The sequence below is a fragment of the Callospermophilus lateralis genome, chromosome 10 (genome assembly GCF_048772815.1).
Source record: "Callospermophilus lateralis isolate mCalLat2 chromosome 10, mCalLat2.hap1, whole genome shotgun sequence".
NCBI classification, from domain to species: Eukaryota; Metazoa; Chordata; class Mammalia; order Rodentia; family Sciuridae; genus Callospermophilus; species Callospermophilus lateralis.
In genome coordinates this window covers 65,529,807-65,550,369 of record NC_135314.1, presented here as the reverse complement: position 1 = coordinate 65,550,369, position 20,563 = coordinate 65,529,807, and the positions used below count along the sequence as shown (strand labels likewise).

At 39.0% G+C, this 20,563-nt stretch overlaps 1 protein-coding gene across 1 annotated transcript in view; it reads left to right on the top strand.

Moving 5' to 3' along the window:
• Positions 1 to 2,153: 2,153 nt before the first annotated feature.
• Positions 2,154 to 20,563, top strand: part of Tmprss7 (transmembrane serine protease 7) — a 34,165-nt gene continuing 15,755 nt past the window's right edge. The window contains exons 1-10 of the mRNA XM_076867022.2: positions 2,154 to 2,225; positions 4,063 to 4,270; positions 8,548 to 8,678; positions 10,827 to 10,894; positions 11,980 to 12,173; positions 12,954 to 12,992; positions 13,743 to 13,971; positions 15,313 to 15,443; positions 16,074 to 16,219; positions 19,062 to 19,168. Coding sequence (XP_076723137.2) covers positions 2,154 to 2,225; positions 4,063 to 4,270; positions 8,548 to 8,678; positions 10,827 to 10,894; positions 11,980 to 12,173; positions 12,954 to 12,992; positions 13,743 to 13,971; positions 15,313 to 15,443; positions 16,074 to 16,219; positions 19,062 to 19,168 — 1,325 coding nt within the window. The remainder of the gene's footprint in view (positions 2,226 to 4,062; positions 4,271 to 8,547; positions 8,679 to 10,826; positions 10,895 to 11,979; positions 12,174 to 12,953; positions 12,993 to 13,742; positions 13,972 to 15,312; positions 15,444 to 16,073; positions 16,220 to 19,061; positions 19,169 to 20,563) is intronic.

Sequence of the window (20,563 nt, the reverse complement as noted above, 5' to 3'; positions counted from 1 at the left end):
AAATAAATATTACATATAAAACCATTAAGCCTTGCACTTCATGCTCTGTAAGACTGTATTAAATTTTAAATACAAATTAACACTGAATGGGCACATGGAAGACAGAAAAGGAAGGTCAAAATTCTGTTTGTCTTCACAAGGGTTGTGCTGTGATTGTTTATTTCGAGTCTTCTGTTGAAATGCAGGAATATGGAATCCTTTGGGGACTGATGGAGACAAGGACTCAGCCTTAAGTAAGTTCAAATGATTCCAATGATTCTAGACTGTTAGAAACTTGCTCTTGAAATGAACAAGTATTATAGAGTCTTCTTTCATTGGAGAACAACTGCACAACTGGGAGTTCTCCAAATTAACTTCTATATGACATTCATTATTTATTAAAATAACAGTTATATAAGAATGTGCCCATTTGAAGCATATATATGTATTAAGAAAATGCTGGGGCTCTAGCTTAGAGATAGAACAGTTCTCTAACATGCTTGAGGCTTTGTGTGTTCAATCCCCAGTACTACAAAGCAAACCAACCAACCCAAAAGCCCCCAGTTATAATGGCAGTGTTGTTTAGAACTTACTTACACTAATCAAAGCCTTTTCCCCTCTATGGAGGAGTATTTTGTTGTTCACATTATTTAGAATTGCTGGCATGATAATAAAAAGGAGGCTTCTGTTAGTTTTATAATTGTTTTTACCTTTAGTACATATAGTACAGTTTCCTATTATTTGTTGCCACTTCCCACTCTTGGTTGTGTCAAAAAGAAACAGAACAGAACTCCAGTTACAGGCTGTAAAGATAAATTATATTCAGTATGATTGCAATACAGGAAAGAAACTTCAGTATAGAGCTGAGCTCATTTGCAAATACAGCAAAGACAGCTGGGGACTTAGTGCCAATAAGCAGAGTGAGGGGATCAGAAATGGAAAGTCTAAGAGGAGATATCAAGGGAGGGGGATTCTTGCTAAATTGACTTTACAGTATTCTTTCTAATACTTGGATAAGCTGGCTGAGGAGGAGGCCCAAGGATGAAGTCTACTTGAAAAGAGGGCTCAGAGGTTCCTGACTAAACTTGGATTAAGGAGAGTCTTTGCTAGGAACCACTGCTATTAATTTATTTTGCTAAATTAATAGAATGTGAGTTTGTTTCTGAAGTAGCAGGGAAATAATACTGAAATGGCGAGCCATTAAAGAAACTTTACTTTTATATTTTCTAATTTACTGAAACATTCTTAGTCATTCTGTCAAATGTCACTAATAAATAACAAAACCCAAGAAGAAAAAGTATGTCACTGCATGTCATAATTCTTATGTTTTTCTTTTTTCCTCTAAGTTAGATCCAATTTCAGGCAGCTCACCTAGTCTTTACCACTTTAAGCCAGTTTCTTCCTTGCTTCCTTATACACAACTCTTCATACTCAAATTGGTGTCCTGATAGCAGACCAGTGTGTGCACTTTAAAGGGCAACTGATCGGCTTTCTACTGATGCCCAGTGCCCACAGGGAATGATGTGTTAATGTACTAGCAATAAGGGAAAATCCCACATTGCTCCTGAGGATTACTTTTCCTATCTTTGGATGTAATTCAGAATGATAATGGGAAGAATGGGAGAGATGGGAATAGGGGATTTGTATAAGAAAGGGCCTCTGAGTCTACTGAGGACTGCATAACCAAAGTGAGAAAAATGGAGGAAAATCCGGCTAAGATAGTTTTCCAAGAAAGTGGCTGGAGCGTGGAGAACAGGTGGGAGACGGCAGCCTCTGGAGCAGGCAAGAACTAATCAGGTGCTGAGGATCACAAATCAGACCTCTTGGCAGATTGTAGGAGGTACCAGCAATAATTTTAATGATCTTTCAATATTTTGCCATTGTTGGACTGGGTTTCTAGTAAGGAAACTTTGCCTTGGGGCTGGCCTATGAGAGTCCTTACTCATACTGGAGTTACATTTAACACGTTTGGTTTGGGGTGGAAAGATGAGTGCTAGGTCCCTTTAACATCCACAATGTGGCCTTGAAGCTGCTTCAGTTTCTGAACTAGACCTGGTGGAGGTAAGTTGATTCCTTTCCTCTGAAAGCTAACTTGACTGAGGTGACAGTTCCTGTCCGTTCTTCTTAGTGAGCACAGGAGAGGGTAAAAACTGGCTTGCAGACACCCCTGCTAGATGGTCACATTCACGCACCTAAAAATGGACAAAGAAAACGGCGATGCTTCATCCAAACCAGCTGACCTGAAAGTAAGTAGAGTGTGGGAAGCTTTCCCTCAGCCTCCAATGCCCTTTACTGTTGACCCTGTTAGTGAAATGAGGTTGTGTGACTTTCTAAAGATAAAGGGGGCAAGAAAACAATCCTTTATCTCGTTATGGTACATAATGGATTTTACAAATGTGAGCTTGTTTTAAAGTACTGTACTCAGCAATCGATTAGCAGCTGTTTTTCTAAAACTCCAGGGAAATGGTACTGATCTCTATACAAATTCCACTTTAAAATTTAATCAGGGCTAACTGAGACTCTCTATAATGTGTTCTTGCACTTAATGATCCAACTTCAGCCGTGAGAGTTCTACGTGCACCGGCATTTCTGTGTACCTCTGTCTTTTACTTCTTTGGAGGAATGATTGAAAGTAGCTTGATACCAGAGTCAACTCATCTTTCAAGGGAATGTTTTTCTCTGTGGAAATTCCACTTCACTCCTGCAGCACAGTGAAGCAAGTTTGGTCTAGCTCAATTTCTCCAGGAGGGATTCAAGCAACATTTTCACTGCAAGGGTTGACAAGAGTGTTTGGCAAATAGAATGAGGGAGCCATGAATAATTCAGAGTGTACTTGGCCACATATTATCCCATTAATTGACAAGAATAAGACTGGAAGACATAAGTTCTAAAGGGAAGAGTGAGGAAGAGTAAGAAAAAAAAAGGAAGAACTAAAGGCAGTGCAAAAGAGGAGTTATTTCTTCAGCATTGATGTTCTAGATTGTTGCCTCTAAAAGAATGTGTGGTTAAAAGTTATTTCATCGCTGGCGTTTAGTTACCCTGACATGTATAAATCTCTTTGTCAAAGAAGCTAAACTTTCTTCTACATTATTAACAAATTCACAGCATCAGATGACAGAAGGTAGAGGAGAAAATAAAAGAGGAGGAGGAGGGGACAGTTAAATGATACATTTTGTCCCTCATGCACATCAGTACATCTAAACTAATAATTTTTATTTCTAACAAGTTCTTTGTTTCATTCTTTGCTGTATTTTAAAATCATTCTTCTGTTTATGACTGAGATGCTGAGTCACCAACCATTTCAGCCCTGGTGACGGTAAGACACACATATTCTTCCACAACCCTACCCAACCATGGCATCATCTCTACTTTTCATGCCTACCTCTCAGTCACGAAGCCATAGACAGGAAATCCGTTTATTTCTGTGAGGATCTCACTTATATTACTATTTTCAATCCTGCCTCCATCCAGAAAGAACTAGTTATGAGAGAAAAGCAATATAATATATACATTTAAAGGTCTTACAGAAAGCTGTGCATGCACATGAATCTACCCACACAGAATCTTTACCTTCACCCCTGAACTTTAGATCCCTTAGTTGCTTTGCTCCATGAAATTCAGGCTTCGGTTCCACAGCAGCTGTTCAATGTAGCTGGAGAGCTGGGGAGAGGATCTGGAAGCCATTGTACCAGGGTTGTATAATGTCTAGTTTTTCTGGTTTTTTTTTTTTTTTTTTTTTTTTTTTGGTCTTTTTAGAGGTATGATACTGAGAATGGAACTCAGGGTCTCTCTACCACTGAACTATATGTCTCCAGTCCCTTTTGTTTTTTGAGAAATCTGCCATCCTCCTGCATCAGCCTCCCAAATAGCAGGGATTGCAGGTGTGGGCTGCCACACCCAGATCTAGTTTTTCTCATCTTCATCCTGTGACTAGGTACAAATCGACTTATTACACTTACAGGAATAATTTGCCTGAATACAGTTAGGCCTCCTAGCACCTAGATCTCCTGACTGGGGAATTCCATTTACGCTCTCGACTACCTCTAACTGAAAATATATCTTTCTTTTTCTTTTCTTCTTTAGATATCCAACATATCAGTTCAGGTGATCAGTGCCCCAGGGAAGCTGCCAGGGAGACGCCCACCAAGAAAGCCGGTTGGCAAAGCCAAACCCAACAAGCAAGCCAAGAAGAGAGCACCTTTTTGGAATGTCCAAAATAAAATCATTCTCTTCACAGTATTTTTATTCGTCCTAGCAGTCATAGCCTGGACACTTCTGTGGCTGTACATCAGTAAGTGAAAGTCTCTATTCCTCTGGGATTGAGCTTGTGGTATGAGTTCTGCTCAGCCAAGCAGGCCTAACCTGCCCTCGGGGTTTCTGATGGAATTTTCCTCTTTCCTAAACTGACACACTATTTCCAAAGCTGATGTGGAGAATTTTTAAGGAGAAAGGAACCAGAACTGAAACCCATTTCTTCTTTTACCACCAACTCTTTCCTCCCATGGACAAGCAAGAAGAGAGATGGGAGATAGGATGGGAAAGGCTAAGGAGGAAGCTGAGGAGATTTCGAGTAGTTAAAAAATACAATGCATTTATTGCTTTTAAAAAAACGAATGGAATGCAAGCTGTTTCATTTCCTCATTCCACCCACTGCCTGTTTCTAGGCAACCTTAAATTTGCAGCTCCCTGAGCTCCATTTTATACACACATCTTTTTCTCCCTATTGTGTTTTTGTCAGTCTGATCTTTTTGGACAGATGTGGCAACAGCTCTTTCTTCTATTTACTCATGTAGCTCAGGGATTATAGCATGTATTGACTTGTCTTAAAGTTCCCATTCTATAGTTGATAGAAGATTCATAAAATGAATATGCATAATGACATAAAATGAAATGCATGTATTTGACCTCTGCCCCTGGTATCTGGCTCGGAGTTTCTAACACTCTTGTAATTTTCTGAGTGTTAGGTAGGATCACAGCATCTTTTTTACATATATATAATATTTGATCTTAGTCCCCAGTTCCTAACACAGAGCTTCTAAGAGCCTTTATTGTGTTGATGAGATGACTCATGGCTGAAAAGCCCTTAGAAAGCCAGATGAACCAAAAGTGTGAGTCGGGGGCTATAGTTTTCTGTCCCCTCAAAGATGGGACAGGGAGAGGGACTGGAGATGGAGTCACTAATGGTCAATGATTTACTCAATCATGGCTGCAGCATGAACCTCCATAACAACACCAAAAGGCAGTGCAGAGAGCAGCTAGATTGGTAAAGGTCCTCTTGCTGGGAGAGAGGTGTGCCCCAGCTCCACAGAGACAGAAGCACCTGTGCTGTACCTATTGACCTGGCCACTTATTTACATTTTAAAAATAATATCCTGCATAACAAACCAACAATAGTAAATAGAGTTTCCCCCCTGATTTCTGAGAGTCATTATAGCAAATTATCACAACTGAGGGGGTCATGGGAAACCCTAACTTGTAGAAACTGTGTTGACATCTAAAGTGGTGTCAGTCCTGTGGGAATGAGCCCATAACCTGTGGGGTCTGCACTCTTGTTGGGTAGCTAGTGTAGGAATTAAATTGAATTATTGGATGCCCAGTTGGTGTTTGCTCAGAACTGGAGTATTGATAGGTGTGTGTGTGGAGGAAACAACACCACATTTGGGGTTAGAAGGTGATATTATGAATTTAAAAAACAGATTTCTTACTTGTACTTTCAAGGATTCTAAAATCTGGATGGCTGCCGCAGTCCGGCTGCAGCAGAATAACCGAGGGGTGACGAATGACTTGTGTACCTTGATACAGCAGGAGTGAGAGCCGTTTATTGTAGGACAGGAGTGGTATTTATACATTTTACACAGCTTATCTAATTAGCATAAAATAGATACAGCAGTCAACCAATAAGGAATCTCCACACTTAATGGCTCGCTTTTGTTACTTCACAAACCACTCCCTCTGGCATTTGGCCATGCGCCATCCAGACTTGTTTACAGACTCTAACGTTTCTCTGGCAAAATAACAGGTGCCAATCTGACTTGTTTATAGACCTTAACAGATGGCAAAATTTTATAGGCAAAGAATTACTGAATAGTTTCTTGAATTGTTTAGGTCACTTATAAATCGATCACCTACAATTTACTTGGCACAGATAGGCACTCAAATAAGCTTCAGAAAGCTCTTAGATGCATTTTTTCTACTTTCAAAAATCTCACAGTTCAGGCCAGGTGTGGTGGTGCACGCCTGTAATCCCAGTGGCTCAGGAGGCTGAGGCAGGAGGATCACAAGTTCAAAGCCAGCCTCAGCAACTTAGTGAGATCCTAAGCTAGTCTGTCAGACCCTGTTTCTAAATAAAATACGAAATAGGGCTGGGGATGTGGCTCAGTGGTCGAGTGCCCCTGAGTTCAATCCCTAGAACCAAACCAAACCAAACAACAACAAAACAAAAACAAAAACAAAAACAAAAAAAAACAACTCACAGTTCAGTACTGGAAAGAAGGTGTGCATTGATTATTTTGTGATCATAGAAGAGAGGCACCCAACTTGCCTAGGAGTGGACTCCAGGTTCCTAAAAACTCATTTGATACATCTTTTAAATGCCCACTGTCTTGGCCCCTTTGGTAGGCATGCAGGACAGACTGGTAAACAAGATACAATTTCTGTCCTCAAGGGGTTTACAGACTGGGGGGGGGGGGGGGCGGGGAGTCAAGTCAATGGGCCATTAAGACAAAGCCAAAAATCCCAACTGAGAATAAGCCAACTTATTTCCAATCATCTGCCTGTCATGCCTCAACTGATACATTTGCATTACCCTAGAATTTTTGTATAAAATTTTGGAACATCCTTGTGCAGTAGTAGAGTTTATTGATTGAGTAAAAATCAGAGAAGGGCATTTCATGGAGAAAGATCAGCATGACCAAAGGAAACGAATATGGATAAGTAAGGACTCTTCAATATGAAACAGGTTAGTTTTGAGACATGAAAGTTGGGTGTAGAGGGTGCCTTGAGAAGTGAGGTGGACAGTTCATCAGGAAGAATGTGGAGGGACTTGAAAGTTGTGCTGAGCTAGCTACATGTAATTATGTTCAATGCTAATATGATTTCTCTTGCAATGTTGCTGTTCTGACCTTTGAGTATTTACTGACATGAGAAGGATATGTTTGCACAGAACTGGAGCATTGATAGGTGTGTGTGTGGAGGAAACAACACCACATTTGGGGTTGGAAGGTGATATTGTGAATTTAAAAAATTCATAGTTTTAACTCAAATTTAAAGAATCTGCAACTAGAAAAAAGAAAAAAAAAAACTTCTAAGAAGTATGTTCTTGATAAAAATAAAACGAACCCAAAGACATTTTTTTGCTTTTTGTGGGAGACCGACTGAAACAAGATGATCCCCCAAGGTCAATAACCCAAAAGAACAAATCTGAGGCAGGATTTCAGGCTTCCTGCCCTTGCCCTGTGCTTGAATACCCCTCCACAGCCTCACTACTCTGCTTGGGTCCAAAGTGACCCCAGGTGGGTCCTACAAGGAAGGTTGCTCGCTGCCACTCTGTAGATTTCATCTTCTTTCAGCCATCATTTGCTTAGCATTGTGGTGTGGTGGGCCTTGTACTAACAGGGATGTTCTCTTTCTCTCTTCTTCTACCCAGAACCTCCCTCCCCCACCACCCTTCCAAAAGCAAACTTTTGTTGGACACCAAGGCCAAGCCAGGCACTGACTGCATGATGGGGGCAGAGGAAAATACACAGGTTACTGCGCATTCCCTCAGAGCTCACAAAGGGAGGCAGGCAAGCAGGCAGCAGCTCTGCTGCAGTGTGAATTATGCTACAGGAAGAGAAGTGCCAGGACCTGGGAGCCTGTAAGGTTGCCCAAGAGGAGCAAAACCAGGAAAACAAAGAGGAAAGGAAGAAAGGAGAGGCGCTCTTGGCCCCCAGCTTCTGCTCTTTATTATCTGCCCTAAAGCAACAAAGAGGCAACAAGCCTTGACTTTGCCCCTCCTGCCTGCAGTTTCTGGCCTGGCAGAATACCACGTTCCACAGTCCTCACCGGGCAGAGGATTGGAGCAGGAGTGACCTGCCACATTGGGCTGAAGGCCACACTGGGTGGCTTGTGGGAAGGATGAATTCCCATGTATTGGATAGAGCTGAAGACTGGCCCAGCACCTAGAATGTCAGGCCACACAAGTCACTTGGGGGATGAATGAGAGAGCTCCAGAGCTTGATGGTGTCAACTTTTTACCTCTCTACATTCCCCAGACTTGGGGTACATGAAAATTTTCTATGTTCTTTTCAACACTTTAGAGACTCCAAGATGTATAGATTTCAATCTTTAAGTCATTACGTATTTTCCAGAAGCAGATTCTAAAAATGGAGCATTCTAAGAGGTATGTTGATTTGCTGCTGATAGAAGAGGTGTCATCAAGTACATTTAGAGCATCACAGGCTATGAGCCAGTAATGAATGCAGCTTCCTAAAATGAGGTCATTTCGAAGCCTCATACTGACATCCATCAAATGATGCCTGTGGCCACACTGATTGGAAAGCCTCCTAATTGCCTTCTCTCCTCTCATAGGTAAGACAGAAAGCAAAGATGCTTTTTATTTTGTTGGGATGTTTCGTATCACCAACATTGAGTTTCTTCCTGAGTACCGGCAGAAGGAGTCCAGGGAATTTCTCTCCGTGGCGGGGACCGTCCAGCAAGTGGTGAGGTGCTGGGGGTGGGGAAGGCAGTGGAGTGGGTGGGTTGAGGGATAGGGTAGGGGTCATCAGTGTTACAGGTGAGCTGGGTTAAGGGAAGTAGAGGACAGGGGGTGAAGGAAGCTGTCAGAGGGAAACATGGGTATTTTTTCTATAAAATAGAATCATTTCCCTCTGATTAATGTAAAAAGAAGTGGCTCTCTCAATTTTTATTTTTCTTATCTGCAAAATAAAGAAATTGGATCAGGTAATCTTTGAAATGCCTTCTAGATCTGAGGTTATGCACATACTAATTAATGCTATCATTTACACATTTATGCCACCATGGTGCATTAGCCATCCCTTCACTTTAAAAAAACAAAAAACAAACAAACAAAAAAACAAAAACAAAACTGCCAGACACAGTGGTGCAGGCTTGGAATCCCAGTGGCTTAAGAGGCTGAGGCAGGAGGATTGCAAGTTCAAGCCAGCCTCAGCAACTTAGCAAAGCCCTAAGTAACTCAACAAGATCTTATTTCTGGGCTGGGGATGTGGCTCAAGTGATAGCACACTCGCCTGGCATGCACAGGGTGCTGGGTTCGATCCTCAGCACCACATAAAATAAAATAAAGCTGTTGTATTCACCGAAAACTGAAAAATAAATATTAAAAATATCTCTCTCTCTCCTTTAAAAAAAAAAAAATAAATAAAGGCTGGGTATGTGGTTCAGTGGGTTCAATCCCTGGTGGATTCAATCCCTGGTACCCAAACCAAACAAGAAAACCTTTCTCATTATAGAATTAATAAATATTTATTGTAAAAACCTGAAAGATCCAGAAAAGTGTAAAAAGAACATCAAAACCTTTAATGTCCTTACTAGAGATAAAGCCCCTTTTTATTCTGGACTACATAGACATAGAGGATAACGCATACTGGAGTTTTAATGACAATTCAGTTTTACAGTTTGACTTTTTTTCTCTTAACATTACTTTGCATGTTTCTGTGTTAGTAAATATTCTTTTTAAAACACAAGTTCTAATTGCCTCTGAGTTACCAAATCCTTTTTTATTGGGTGTTTAAGCTGTTTCCATTTTTTGCTACAATGGAAAATACAGCATTTTTTATGCTACATAAATTGTGTGCATCTCTAATTACTTTCTTAGGTGATTTCTTCAAAGTGTAATTCCTTGTTCAATAGAAATTCAGGGCTTATGGCACACATTGCCAAGTAGAAAGTTTCTGCCAATTTTATTTCTACAAAATGGAGGGGGTTGCCCAGCAGAGGCAATGCACAGCCATGGTGTAGTGTAGGATGAGGAAGGGGGAGAGAGAGACAGCAAGCAGCCACAGTGGCCCTTATTTACTGACTGCCAATTGCTTCATCTCTGATACTTGTGCACCAATTATTCCTCAAATTATCCCAAGGAGGCAGGCATTTTGATCCCTCCTTTACAGAGGAAAAAACAAACAAAACAAAGAGCAACAGTGGCCCAGCAGATTTAGGTAATATGTTTCATAGTGACTTTAAACTTCAGAGCTCTTATTTTTACCATTGTGCCATATAATTTTTTGAGGTACTTTTTTCCAGCCTTGGGCGACTAAGTAGGTGGTTTTGCTATTATATAGGAGAGGCAACAGAGGAGAAAACTTGGGAGAAGAGAATGAGCTTGGTTTTAGAAATGCCAAGAGAGCAAAAAAGATTGATTTAAAGGGGCTGCACATTTAAAGAGAGAGGGTTCTGAAGGGGAATGGTGTGCTTCGCCCTCTAGTGGCTAATATGAAAATGTGTCCTTAAAGAATAATCAAATACTGAAAAGAGGTTTCATCAAATCTATGAAAAATGTGCTTAAATGAGTTTGGTTTGTTAACTCGGGAGACAATAACAGATGTTAAACTTGACTAGATTCTTTAAAGAGAGAAATAAATGGGCATAACCGATTATTCTTAAACAGCAGAATAAAAGTAGGTAATCCAAGGATTGCTGCAGAACGTAGGGATTTATCTTGATTAATTTTGATAATGTCTGAGTTTGGAATTAGAGACCACTAGTTTGAGGCTTGCTTTTCTCCTTGCTGGCTGTCAGAGTGTGGCCCTGCAACACACAGAGTACTCTGATAGGAAGCCAAGCTTGAAAGAATTAGGATACTTTCATTTTATTTTTATTTTATTTTTCAGGTAAACTTTGTTTACACCACATCTGCCTTCTCCAAATTTTATAAGCAGTCTGTGGTTGCAGATGTCAGGTAATTTATGTCTTCTGTTTGGGAATTTCTACCTTCAATGTTTTAAGTTCCCCTCAACTTTGTGGAAGGATTGGGATTTTACTGTTCTCAAGCAACTTCTCAGGGGCAATTGTATGTTCTTATCATGATCACAACTAAGGACCCAGCCTCTGCCCTGTTCCTTGTCTACCAAATTTCACATTCCCCTCAGAGCTGGAATCCCTATGTCAGTGTCTCCGGGCAAAATAGCCGTGAACATGACTACGATATTAAGTGGATGGTGGGGGCAAGAATAAAGCATAGACCCTATTTCTGAAAATATTTTCAGTGAAAAATGATTATTAGAGATTTTTTTTCGTACCAGGGATTGAACTCAGGGTCCTGAGAAAAAAATTTTAAAAGATTTTATGTGCAATAATTTTTAGGAGTAATTGTGAGACATATACTATATCCCACCTCCCACCACTTACAAAATATCTACAGGGATTCACAGTCCACTCTGACACACAAAGGAACTGAGGAATCTTGGAGTGAAGCAGCTCATTTTCCTTAAATTTTCATTTACCAAGTTATTTAAATTCTCTTATGTTTATTTTTTAAAATATCCAGTCTTTATCCAATTAGAAACTTAAGCTCTGGGGTCAGTTTGAAAATCAAATTGGGCTTAATTTCTTTACTACTATTAACTAGCTGTGTGGTTGTGAATTTTATTTGGCTTCAATTTCTTCATCTGTCAAACTGGAAAAACACTAAGACCTTTTTCATAAGATTAAATGAGATAAAGCAGATTTGGCACTGTATCAAACATGGCCAGGTACCAAACATGTTAAAACTGTTATTTTCAATGGCAGCAAATACTGATTCATATCCACAGAAATAGTATAGTAATGGTTCTAGATTTGAATTCTAACATAATAATTAGAATACATAATGTGATGCTTTCTCTTTCTAATCTCCATAATAGTAGCCAATGACTACCTAAAGAAGGGAGTTAGGTTCAGTTGACGGATGTGCTTATTGTCTTTGAATCTGTCAGTTGGGTCTCTTTCCTAAGAAAGTCTACTTCCTAAGAGATATCCTTGAACATCTCTCTTTTTCCCCTGTAGCAGCAACAACAAAGGTGGCCTCCTTGTCCACTTTTGGGTTGTGTTTGTCATGCCACATGCCAAGGGCCACATCTTCTGTGAGGACTGTGTGGCAGCCATCTTGAAGGACTCCATCCAGACGAGCATTATAAACCGAACTTCTGTGGGGAGCTTGCAGGGGCTGGCGGTGGACATGGACTCTGTGGTACTAAATGGTGATTGTTGGGTAATTTGTGTTTAAGCATTGCTTCCCATAGCATTCCTTAGGACCATCATCATAGCCAGAGATGTAATGAAGCAGTCTCTTCTACAATCCCAGCGGCACAGGATTAGCCAAAGACATCAGAGCTATGTTGGTTAAAGAAGTTGCCAAATATTATGTATAGTACAGCGATTCAACAATAGAACTGGGAACAAAACATATAGCAATTGATAATTAAAGAAATTTAATTAGACTTCAAAAAAAAACAACATATAGCAATTGAGTTTCCAAAGTATACATCATACACACACACACACACACACACACACACACACACACACACATCTGTACACACATATACAAATATATGTATGCTAGGCATATGATAAGTGGCTGATAAATGAAAAGTTTGTTACATGAAAAATCTCTAGTGGATAATTCTGCACTGCATTTACTATTTCAGTCATAAGATTAATTATTATTTAGTTGCTTTCTTACCTTTAAAAAATGTTTAAGACTTATGACTAAATTAGTCCAAATACACAGAAGTAAAGAGAATAGAAAAATGAATTCTCATACATCCTTGGCTTCAACAACCATCAATTCTTGGCTACCCTATTTAATCTAAAATACCTAAGCAATTTACCCATCCCCTACCAGATTATTTTCAAGCACAATCCTAAATGGGCTTGAATGTTCTCAAGAAGTACTGAAAATAAATTTTCCTGAACAAAATCCTAATAAAACAAAGTTCTGGGACTAATAGTCTTTTCTATTCTCTTTTTCAATGCAGCTGGGCTTCGGTCAGATTATTCTTCAACCATAGGATCTGGTAAATTTTTTCATATGGTACCCCCTTGTCCCCCGGATTAGTATCTTTTTTGACCCTAATTTCCTTTTCAAATGATGGTGTTTGTTAGTACTTTTTAAATTGCAAGTGACAGAAGTATATTTCAACTGGATTAAACAGAAAAGTAACTTGACTGGCTTACATAACTGGGACAAATGTGGAATATATTGACTTTAGGCATGGTTTGGTCCAGATAACAATAAAACACCAGGACTCCATCTCTGCCTTCCTCTATGGAGGCTTCTTTAATAAGCATGTTCTTCATTGTAGTAGCAAAAAGGAGATCACCAGTAGATCAAGCTTATAATTTATCATTTTCTCAATGGTGGTGGAAAATTCCTTCACACTTATGTCCTTGCAGTTCCTGCAAGAAGTCCTGGGGTTGAAGCTCATTATCTAGATTGGCTGATATGCCCATTCCTGAAGCAGTTTCTTTGATTGGCCAGTCTGGGTCACGTACCCATCTCTGGAGCTAGGGGTGAGTTTAACCCCAACCAAACTGTACAGGCAATGCAGGGACAGTTTCTCAGAGCAAAATCTGGGTGGTGTTACCAGAAGAGAGGAGAGTGGACTCTGCTGACAAGGACAGCAGATGTCCTCCACATGACCTCTTTTGCTCTCTGCTCTTCTATAAACATTTCTAGAAAAGTCATTCCTAAAAAAACAAGTAAAAAGAAAGAAAGAGAGAAAGACAGAAAAGGAAAAGAAAGAAGGAAAGTCCTGTCTCCACAGACAAAGGCTGCTCTCAGGACTTGTATGCAGATCATCTGTCTCTCCGCTACCCTCTGGAGATTTCTGCCACCTCAGGGAGGCTCATGTGTCATTTCAAACTGGTGGCCATAGTGGGCTGTCTGATTCGTCTCTCGATTGAGTCTATCCAACTCGAAGCCGACAACTGTGTCACCGACTCCCTGACCATTTATGACTCCCTCTTGCCAATTCGGAGCACCATCTTGTACAGGTATCACGCAGCCTGTCTCTATCCCCCTCTCTCTCTCTCTCTCTCTCCCTCCAACTCCTCCCTTCCTCTCTCACCCCCGCCTCTTTAATGCAGGTACTCTTGTTGGCAGCCAAAAAGATCTTCCACAATCTTGGTTTCTATGGGCTCCCTGGCAATTTTACAAAGAATATTTTTGTGTAGACTCATGAAGTCAAAGACTGTCTGTTTAGCATTCCTGATACTTTAGTAGTATCCTTGCTAGAGTCTATCAGACTCAATGTTTTTTACTTGCAGTACACGAGACTCTCAAAATCAGTACAGCAAGAACTTCAGTCAATATCTGAAATATAAGATATTTGTTTAATTTTTTATTATAATAACAGTGAAGTCTATTGTTTCAGTCAAGTATGACAATAAATATTCTATGATTACATAGCTAAACAAATTCTTATTCTAGATGTTCATTGTAGATGAGATCAGAGAAAATAATATCAAGTACTCCATGATCTCATTACCCAGATCAAATTTCTGTTACATTTTAGCATAAATCCTTTAGTTAATATATGTTTATAATTATATATCCATGTACTTACCCATATCCTAATATTTTTCACTTAATAGTAGATACCTGCTTAAGAGTACTTACTATTTGAAAGACTAATAATGACAAGCTTTATTAACAAATTATTATTCATTACTCACTGGGTACATGATTTTCATTATTTTAAAAAATATATGTCACAGTGCTTTATGTATGTATTAGTATTTATATTTGGTAATGAATGTTTGCATTAGAAGTTCAAACTCTATGCAAGAATAAGTTTGCCACTGGTTCTCATTCCTCAATCATTGTTAGTTTCTTTTCACCTTCCAAATATTTTTGGTTGTTATCTCTTCCACTCCTCAGCACAGTGCTATGGAGAATATACTATTATTATTACTACTACTATTTCATGGAAGGAAAAATGGTACACACATGGATCTAGTTGCTTGATTTCCTGGCATCTTTCATCCAGCTAGTTGATGGAGCTGTTTTGAATCCATTTTCCCTGGGGCAGAGCCCATGACCATAGCTATTATATATATGGCCTCTATACTAAATTGTTCTCAAGGACAGCTCAGGGAGGGCCATCTAGGAGAGTTCTTTGGTAGTAGTTTGTAGACAAACATTTCTGTATCTTTTTTCAGCTTGGTTCCATCTGTAGTATCCTGTGGCCACTGGTTAATGAAGACCCGCCTGGTGGACTAATTCACAAAAACCTTGTGAATGACTCTGGAAATGTGTGCAGTTACTGTTGGGTGGAGTCCCACACTTCCAAAAGCCTGCTATTCATGTGTTTTTGTTTTGTTATCTGGTTTCAGAATTTGTGAACCCACAAAAACACTGATGTCATTTGTTTCTACAAACAATCTCATGTTGGTGACCCTGAAGTCTCCTTATATACGGAGGCTATCAGGAATCCGGGCGTATTTTGAGGTCATTCCAGAACAAAGTAAGTGTTTTCTAATTAAAAAAAAAAAAAAGTTGTTTTTGGAAACGTTTGTTATGATGCTATCTTATCCTTCCTGAGGCTGTTATAATGCTGGTTGAATTAGTCAGGAATCCTGAATTGGGGCCCAGTCAGAAGAGGACAGAGTGAACTGTCAGCTTAGCATTAAGGTGTTAATTAGGCAACTCAAAAAAGGCAAAAAGGACATAAGAAAACTGAAAGGTATCATAGAGGTAACACACTCAGGAAGCAACCACCTCCTCTATGGTTGAAATAGCAAAGGAAAGATGTTGAAAGTATTACCATTTAGAGCTTGGAAAAAGCCCGAGTGTGGAATGAAACTCTGGTTTTCTTAGGAGGGATAGCTGCTGCAGCTGCTGGTGCTGCTGCTACCTCCAATTCCAGAAGTATGTTCTTAAAGAAAGTATTAGCATTCTACAGATCTGTATTCAAAATGTAGGATTTGGCAACCAACATGGAATTTGGAATTTGACAAGTGTTTTAACTAAATCTGTGGGGTGCTATTTTTTTTAAAAAAAAAAAAGTTCAAAAAATATACCATAGTTTTAATCAAAGAATTTTGCATTTGTAATTAGATAAATTAATGTAGTATGTTTTCCCATTGCTTCACAGCTGCAAATCACTGTGTGTGGACATCTTTTTCAGAGTGTGAAAACACAGTGTTGGTCAGAGAAACCACTGGCTTTGAAGGGAAAATTTCAAGTCCATACTACCCGAGCTACTATCCTCCAAAATGCAAGTGTACCTGGAAATTTCAGGTAGCCTAGTTTGCCTGTATATTAGAAAAATATTCCTATCCTATTTTTAGTAGAATTTCATTCCCTTTATTTTTTTTAAATTACAGAATAATATCACTTAATTTTATAAAATTTAACTGCACTGAAATATATTATCTAGAAAACTAAATTTTCCTGTAATTTCAGCCCACTTTTTATACAAAGTACATACTATTAACAAATGTGGGCTATTTTTCCAATTTATTTTGTTTTTATTTTCATTAAAATGTAAAGACCTGCTTGTAGGATCAAACAATTCTTTTATTACAACAGAGATTGTGGAGCAATTATTAATTACTTCATCAGAATAGTAATTAATAAAAATAAAAAATTAGATTAGGCAATATATAGTTTACTTGTGTAAGCAAAACAAACAGCAAATTTATATGAAGTATATATAATTCCCCTCTTGTGCTAGGTGGGGCATTTCTTCCCCCCACCCCCACAATATTTTTTAAATCTTAAAAAAAAACAAACTATTTTTCTTTTTTGTTTTTGTAGTATCATGGAGACAGGGCAGAGTGTTGTTACCTTTGCTCAGTCAGTGTATATAAAATCATTATTATATAGCACAGCAATTAGATGTAAGTGGTAAATATATGTGATTTGCATTTGTCAATATATTATTGAATGAATTCTCTGGGTCAAGTACTCAGGCTACTTTAAACTTTGAGGACCTATGAAACTGGATAAAAATTTTTTAAAAAGTTCTGCTCTTATGGAAACTACCTTTCAGTTAGGGAAGATAGGTAAACAACCAACCAACTAGTCATATACACAGTGAGCAGCCATGTCTGGGTTCAGATCTGTGGATTCAACCAACGGCAGAGAGAATCCACATCTTTATTGACCATAGACAGACTTTATCTTTGTCATTATTCTCTACTATTATAGAATAGTATAATAGTTATTTATATAGTGTTTACATAGTATTAGATATTATAAGTAATCTGGAGATGATTTAAAGTACATTGGAGGATTTGGCTAGGTTATATGCAGATACTACACCTGTTACTTAAAATGCTTATTATCTGTCAATTTGCATTTTTATGTGTGTGAATAAACAAACAAATGATAAGGCTGGAAAAAAATTTGACATGTGTTCTTATGAGCCCTGGGCTTTTGGTGAACATGAGGCAGTCCTATTCCTTGTGTGTCCCCCACATTGGTTTCCTAGAGCTTGAGAGACTGTGAACAGAGTGACCCTCAAAGAAATGCTGGACTGGTTTGGATCTCTGGTCTGCTTTTTCTCACCTTGGGAAAGTTACTTATCTTTGATTAGTTATGTGGGTTTATTTATTTTTTCTTCTTCTTTAAAATGGAAATCAACCTTCTTTGCCTAACAGAGTTGTTGTGTTTAATTGAGAACAACAAAGTGCCTGATTCACTCCCTCTCAAATGTGGGAGGTGAAGGGCGGCTTCCTGCATTTAAATGTACTTCAGAAACAAAGAGACACACATGCACACGCACAGACATGCATACACACCCATGAAAGAGCAACACAAAATAATGGCATGACTAAAAACTCTGCCATGGTAATAAATGTCAACGGGTAAAGAAAAAGACAGTAGGATTGAATTGTAAAGTACTACCTAAAAACTTGACTTTGTCATTTTCAAAAGATAAAAGAAAAAAAATGACTCAAAAAAGCTGAACAGAAAGGATGGGCAAGATTGTACCAGGTATGCATAAGTAAAAAGAAAACAGTTTTCATTCTTAGTACCTGGCAACACTGAAACCAGGGCCACAACATTTCCTGGTTTGAAAGTAAGGAGAAGGGCAACTTATAAGATAAAAAGGTGATCCACAAAATCTAATTATGATGGTTATTTATGCAGTGAATGATATAGCATTAATACACACAAGCCAAGAAGTATAGGAAAGACAAAGAGAAGTGGGCAAGGCTTAAATAAGAGATTTTAATTCACTTCCCTTGCATGATTCAGACATAGTGTAGAACAGTAAATAGGGCCAGGAAGGCTATTAAGCCATACCAATGAGTTTGGAAATAAAAAATAAACAGAGGGACCACGGAACATTCATAATTTGATCACAATCAAATCCTTAAGAAATTTTTAAAAAATTTAAAAAATAATATAAACCGTAATCTTTCTTCTAATTAAGATGGAATTAGAAAACTTGAAAATGGGTAAGCCAAAATTCAACTCTCTAGAAACATAAAAATCCTCTCCTTCCATAATTCCTGGGTCAAAGTGAAAGTGAAAACTAAAACGTTGGCATATCAGACATAAGGTGTACGTACACCACACAGTACAATAAAAAGGCCAGTTGTGTCGTGGCATAGTATGTGCATGTTTGCTCACAAGCAGGCAGTCTGGCTCCCTTGACCTTTTCAGAAAATACCCAGATGATTCAGTGACAGTCTTTAGGAATACCCAGGTAATATGAAGAGGAAGCTGATTCATTTCTCTTTTATCTACAGGATCTGAGTGAAACTTTAAATAAGCCACGTCATTGTTTTCATCAACAGAGGACATTCTTTACACTCAGTAACTGGTGAATGTCTGCAAAATTAAGCTCATCCAACTGGGGCAGGCTGAAACCCAGAGACACTGCCTATGGTGTCCCACCTCATGGGCCCAGAAGCTGAGTCTTGAGCACCTGGTGGCTATCCTCTTTGTTCTCCACCTGCACTTCTTCCCATCCTGGTTGTTCAGGAGAACTGGTGTACCACACCAGGGGCACAGGGCACAGGAGTAGAACACCCCTGAAACAATAAGTACCGAGCCAGCAAGGAAATGTTAGCCTGAGATTTCATCCTTTGCCTAAAGGCATTTTTTGACTTGATGTTGTTTTTCACAGACCCCTCTGTCAACTCTCGGCATAGCCCTGAGATTCCATAACTATTCAATCACCAAGAAGAGTATGAAAGGCTGCGAGCATGGATGGTGGGAAATCAATGAGCACATGTAAGTGATTTTCGTATGTGAGGAATCTGATGAATCCTTGGTGGCCTCTGTCCTAGAGAGAATTTGTCTGTCTCTAAAGAGTTTCCACTTTACTGTTGACAGAGGGCAACTGAGAGAGAAATCAAGAAACTTGCACAAGGACTCTCACTCCTGAGGGACTGAATCAGGATTCAGGGCAAAGTTGATCTAAAGACATGGCTTCTGCCTCACCTCGACTCTGTGGATTTTCCATGTGTATAGTGCATGCTTTACAAAAGTATTTGGCAGATAAAATATTCAAATTCTAGAGCTGCTGGGGGAAATAATAAATAGGGGTTCTGGTGGTACAAAGGTTAGCCAATTCCTTTTGTTCATAGAGGCCTGACAGACCTGGCTTGGTCTGAAGGCTAGCAAATGGGTTGAGGCTAACCAGAAAAAAATCTCAGAGAAATGTAGGTGGTTTGGCTTCCTGAACCAACCTAGTAGTCCCCACGGTCACTGTCCCCTTCCCTTGGGCTGGTGATTGAACCCAGGGCCTGTGCAAGCTCAGCATATGCTCTCCCTGAGGTACATGCCTGGCTCCTTACTCTCGCTCTGATTTATTCCTTGCTTGTTAGTGTTGTTTATTTGCTTCTGAAACTATAATAGGTATTTAATAACCATTTAATTGAATTACCATTCAAAATACAGGACACCCTGCTTTGGCTTCTCATTTCACTTTTCAGAGAAGCATCCTGTGAGGTTGAAGGCTTTGCCTGCTAATTTTTTGCTCATTATTATTTCATAAATGAAACCTTCCCTAGGTGCTTTTCCTTAATAACCTTCTTCCAGTTCCTTTAGACAAATTGCAAAATAGTCATCTATCCTGTCTTCAGAGGAGTAGGCCCTATCAGATTCAAAAATGTTCTTGTATCCATTCTTAAAATGTAGCCAGTATTCCTTTTGGGAGTGTAACTGAATCAAGGGTTTGTTCTGTAGGAGACAGGAGACCTGGCTTCAAATTCCAGCCCTGTCATTTGGTAGCTATATTAAGTGGGGCAAATTACTTAACATCTTTGATTTTCAGTTTGTAAATAAGATGATAATTCTCAATAAGGGTTTGTGTTTGGGCAAGCATTCAAGGACATAATGCATACAACAGATCAAAAATATGATTTATGTTAATATAAATAACAAGATTTCTTTGGAAATTATATTAATGAATAAGCACTATAGAATGTGCCTCAAGGCTTCACAGGTACTGCTTTTTGGTGCTTAATAAATATAGAAATCTTTACACATCTTTTGTATGATAAACCTGTGACTAAACTGTGCTTTGAATAAGAAATATTATAATTTTTTTCTCCCAAGTCACAGCAGAAACAGTCCAGGATGTGTGACTGCAGGTAGGAGCAGGGTCTTCTCCCAAGCAATACC